The sequence below is a fragment of the Stegastes partitus genome, unplaced genomic scaffold (genome assembly GCF_000690725.1).
Source record: "Stegastes partitus isolate 25-593 unplaced genomic scaffold, Stegastes_partitus-1.0.2 Scaffold154, whole genome shotgun sequence".
NCBI lineage: Eukaryota > Metazoa > Chordata > Actinopteri > Pomacentridae > Stegastes > Stegastes partitus.
In genome coordinates, this window is record NW_007577885.1 from 161,775 (window position 1) to 167,156 (window position 5,382).

At 40.7% G+C, this 5,382-nt stretch overlaps 1 protein-coding gene across 1 annotated transcript in view; it reads right to left on the bottom strand.

The window, feature by feature from the left end:
* Positions 1-2,124, bottom strand: part of reep3b (receptor accessory protein 3b) — a 42,311-nt gene extending 40,187 nt beyond the window's left edge. The window contains exon 1 of the mRNA XM_008279308.1: positions 1,788-2,124. Within this exon, the coding sequence (XP_008277530.1) occupies positions 1,788-1,819 (32 nt within the window). The 5' untranslated portion in view covers positions 1,820-2,124. The remainder of the gene's footprint in view (positions 1-1,787) is intronic.
* Between the last annotated feature and the right edge of the window lie 3,258 nt (positions 2,125-5,382).

The following is a 5,382-nucleotide window of genomic DNA, read 5'->3' on the forward strand; positions in this document are numbered from 1 at the left end:
GGCTCTTCTAGCTCCTGTGTGTCATTTGCACTCACCATAGTGTGACCGACTAAGTCAGACATGAGTAACGTTGGCTGAGCTTAGCATGGTATGTTGCTAATGGCTTACAACAAAAGGCTCCTAGGTGGAACTTGTACTCAGCGTCACATTTATCAGCCTTTGTACCACATTTTCTCCATATGACTGCATGTGTTGTTGCAGCGTTCTGGATGAATTCATGCACCGTTACACCCCTAGCAGTCTGACTCACTGGATGGAGACAGCAGGTTGGAGCCTGCTATTAGTTGTGTATTTCATGCAGCTTTCTCCTCCTCATCTTCTCCTGTCTATGTAGTACTTGTTTCAAAATACGTTTTACTATAGGACACAACAACAGCAACCTCCAAGCAGCAGCATACATGCTGAGTTTCACCAAAGGTTTGGCAAGCACTGCTAGTTACTTTTGGTAAATTAGTCATTTTAATAGCATTGCTGGCCTTCCTGCAAGCATCTCTTCCATTAAAACATTTCCTCCATCACTATTTTGAATGAACTCGATTGCTGCATCCTGCCCTTAGCCCTACCCAAGACAAATAAGTTTGGCTTAAAGAAATACAAACAACTTTCTCTTTTTTAATTGGCCCACCAAAGCTCGAATCCTCAGAAAAAAACAAGTTTATACAAACACAAACCTCACAGACTAATCTTAAATTATGCACTAGAACTGCCATGGATGTGTTCATACCCAGGGTCTCTGCTAGTTCATTTTAAAAGCCAACACACAGCAACATATTTGTTGTTTAATGTTACTGTGAGGCAACTGAATTTGCTGCAAGAGGCAGCAAACAAGTCAATTATTATCCACGGAATCAGACAACATAGTCAAGACTCCAGCTGAGAAGTTGTGTATAGCTACAGACAACCTGTGACAACGGACTGTTAAAAGAATGTGCTCATTAGCCCATGTCATGGAGCTGCTGCTGGTCGCTCTGAGTAAAACAGAGAAGCATTCCTACTCTCCACCACTCCCTTTGGTGTTTCCATCACATTCCTTTCCTCCATTACTCTGAGTTATGCAACTACTGTGAAGGTATACAGACTCAGGAACTGGGATTTTCCCAAACAATCAACACATCTCATATTACTGTTGAATCTAAATATCTAAAGTTTGGTTTTAGAAGGATTTATAGTGACATCTCAGTAAGTAACTACTAAGTATTCTGTAACCAAAGTACGTCCACGTAGAGCCGCACATATACGTGCAGGATTCCTTTTTCCTGTGTCCTCCTCACAATGTACTAGCTGCCCGGTTAAATTGGGCAGGGCAGGCTAATAATACCTCCAAGATGACAGCTGTACCTGACACGCCCTCTTAAATTAACATGTCGGAGCTTGTAAAGTCCCACCTCATATTTAACAAAAGTTACCTTTTGTTCTGGCTGAGTCACCAGCAGCATGCCTGGCCATGATTCATAAACAAGATGGGAGCATTTGCTTTCAACTCAACAGCAAACGGTCCAGCCACACGGCTAGCTAGCCTGGGCCCCACACCTATTTACATTACAAAATAAGCAATGCCGGATTTTCAGTTGTCTGCTAACTTTTTTAAAACCTAAACAAAATAGTTTCCTATTGACAAAGTTTTCACACTAAAGTCAAATTTGAAGGATTAAGGTCACAACTTAGCTTAAGGACAATAGCTTAGCAAGGCAAGCTAACAGCTCAATCCAATCAGCTAACCTAGTTTCCTCAAGTTAACAGAACCATTTCAGTTCAGTTTTGGTGATCTCAACCGTCTTTGTACTTACACAACGCTTCTCGAAATGATCCAGGACACCATGTCTTCTCCTTTTGTTGTGCTAGGCTATGTTATAGTTCGACGACAGCCCCGGTGATAACGTTAACAACTAGTCGTCCGCTGTGAACTTCTTCAGCCAAAACTTCGATGAGCGAATCCAGGAGAAGCTGGCAATCGGATTTTACATCAGCCAGCGAGCATGCTCAAAAGTCCTCCGATTTCACAGTTTTTCTCTTGTAGCCATATTTAAAAGGTTAAATGCTTTCTAAATACGATTCCTTTTGTTTTGATGGAGCCTCTTATTCCCTCCAGGTTTCCTCCTTCCCTCTCTACTTTGCTGCCCAGTTCCTGGCACCAGAACGGTGCTCGCATAGGCAGTGACGTCAACAGGAAAAAGAACAGCCTCCTGCCTGCTATTGGCCAGTTCGGTCTGTTTACGCCGAATACAGATTATAATTGGCTGGCCACGTTTACCCACGTGATTTTTGCCTTCGATAGAAGCGGTGGAATTTTATACTCAGCGAGTTGTGTGCTGATTGGTCTGTCTTGGATTCGTGGCGAGTTCCAGCCAACCGGTGAGAGTAGCAGTGAGGGAATTTGATGGATTTTCCAAGCGTTGTTGTTGGGGTAGCATTTTTCTTAGCTTTGGATTGAATGTGACCTCATTTTAATCTTCAGTGCACTTGGCTTAAGCGGATTCAGTCTTCGACAAACATGCCCTCCTGAAAAAAAGAAGAAAGACAGTTGTATGCTTATGTCTGCATACAACACGAAAGATGCCTGAATGAACCCCAAAACATCGACCAATTAACTAGCGTCCCCTTCTAGAAGGCTTGGGAAAAAATGGAATCAGGTGATTACTGTATGTTAGTGTAAGTCATTATTGAGCCATATTAGAGTTTTCTCTTGATAAAATGTGTTATATCATGATGCAAGGGCGAAGAGAAATAAGATGGCATATCACAGATGTATACACAAGTGGGTCTGTGCTTGAGTCATGAAACATATATATGTATATATTCAATATTCTAAATGAATCCAAATCAATGCAGCGTGAAATAGATGAATCTTCTGTACAGAAGCAGAAACATAAAACAGGTATTTTCAAATGTGCATAGTGCAAAGGATAGTATTTAATACATACTGTAATTGTTGCTTTTACATCACTGTATTCTGTATGCAATATTTTATATAAAAGTAGGCTTATTCACAAGAAATATTTGATTGGGAAGTATCATGAGAGATTTATTTGGGAATAAATGGTTTCATTTAATTATTTAATTGGCTTTAGAGAAGACACCCAGCTGGATACCTTAAATACAAATGCAGTGGACTGCCTTTGTCTTGCTCATTACATAAACCACACCAGTCTTTAGGTCGTAATCATATTCATTACAGTTTTCCAAACATAGCACTTGGCAGACACAAACCCCATCTGTGAGCCTGTGCATGCCGGACTCTTTGTGTGTGCATATGCATCTGTGTGTGTAGATAAAGATATCTGAGCACATAAATGTGTGAGCTTTTATCTGTGTGGCATTGCGCTTGTGCCTTTATATATTTGGAGACGTGCATGTTGGTGGCAACATGCAGATGCGTGTTCTGTGTATGTATGTGCAGGCATGTGTGTATGGGCTAGGACTGGTGGGGGGTTGAATTCATAGCTACTTGTTATTCATGAAGGCGACTGCTGCAGAGTACAGCAGTGTGAGGGAGATTCCCAATGGAGCCTCTCTGGTCACACAGCCTGTCTGGGACAGCATCAGACGATCACAGCTGAACAGAAAACACCTCCACACCAAGCATTCTGCTGCTCACTGTGAACCTCACAATACTATACAATGTCACGCAGAGCTGCTAAATCCAGTCAGGAGCATAAATATTTGCAGACAGACAGACAGACAGACAGACACACACACACACACACAAAGAAATCTAACTGTGCAAAGATATACTGAAAATCAGCCTTGGTTAAAAAAACAAAAACAAAACAAGCTACATCAGGAGTGTCATAGGTATGTCTGTAGAAAAAGAGCTCCATAATGCATTGCATCAATATTCAGTGGTATGACAATGTGGCATTAACTATTCATATTCATCACTACATCAAAAGATACACAGTACAGTATCGTGCAATCTGCATTTTTATTTATTACCATAGTTGTTCGTTTTTATGCAGCTCTGCTTCTCATTTAGGCTTTGCTTTGTGAGTGCAGTGCAATGTTTTGTTTAGAATTTCACTTCTACATTACAGTGTTTTACTGATTTCCTATGCCAGAGTTGTTGTGCATCCCATTCATTTGTTAAAAACTGAGACATGACGTGAGGTAATAAGGTGAGGCGAGTCTACTAAAAAACCTCAGTAATGCTGTCTTGTACTCACACTGTCTTATACCATTTATATGAGGAACATTGTGAATAATGGGACTTCCAGTTCAAATCAGACAAGAATCTTTATGTCGCGTTTGTCCTATCTGCTTACTTGAAGGCCATTAATTAAAAGGTGATTCCACAACTTCCAAAAAGCAAACACTCAATCCACTCATAACTAGGCTAAACAGGAGCTTCAAAGCTGCTCACAAGAACACATTAAACCATAACACACTACATTTACATAATGTAACAGTTTCAAAATGTATTTTTCTATAACTTTATTCTGATGATTTAACCTGTTGATAATGTATGTTTCTATTTATAGAAAAATGTGATAATGTCGCATCAAACAATGAATGCTGCATCTGTTAAGCTACTTTTTCACTTTATTCTTAGAAATTTTACCACATTACTATTTTTTGCTGTATGTGTTTATTTCTCACCAACAGTCAACAGCTAGAAATATTTGTTTGCAAAGAACAAGTATTCAGATTGTCCTAAGGTGGAGATGTGTCATTGCCTCAGTATGTGCAGGCCATGGTTTATCTGTTGACTTGGTCCTTATATTAAAATGGGTTGCCAAAAATGTATTCTGTTTTGTGTTCAGGCGACATCTGGGAAGACAAAGTTTCAACAGACATGATCCAAAATATCACTCTCCACCTGCACAGAAATACACTTTTATTTCTGTACAGGGGCTATTTTTGGCATTCTGGACAGAGTCGGGCTAGCTGTTTCCTTCTGCTTCCAGGCCTTTTGCTAAGCTAGATTAATCATGTCCTGCCTCCATTGAACACATAGACATGAGCTTGACATTCATCCACAGAAAAAAGGCAAGTAAGAGCATTTAACAAAATGTTCCTGATATATTCCTTAAAACAACACCATTGTTCAGTTGTCTGTGGCTCTCAGCTGAGAGCATGTTCTCCCTGCTAATTTAAAGAGCAATCCAACATTTACATTTAGAAATTTAGATGGGATTGATGTTATGAGTTTCAAGGTCAGGGATATGTTTAACATAGTGACTGGTAGCTGAGTGGAGCTGTCCAGCTGGACAGCAGGTGCTGGTCAAGAGGTGCCATGGGATCCCAAGAAGCAGCCCTGGCACCGTCACTCTTCATTGTGTTGTAGGGATGCTCAACCGTCCTGCAGTTCTCGGTCTTAATAATTTAAACATCCATCCATTATCTATACACCGCTTCGTCCTCACGAGGGTCGCGGGGGGGCTGGAG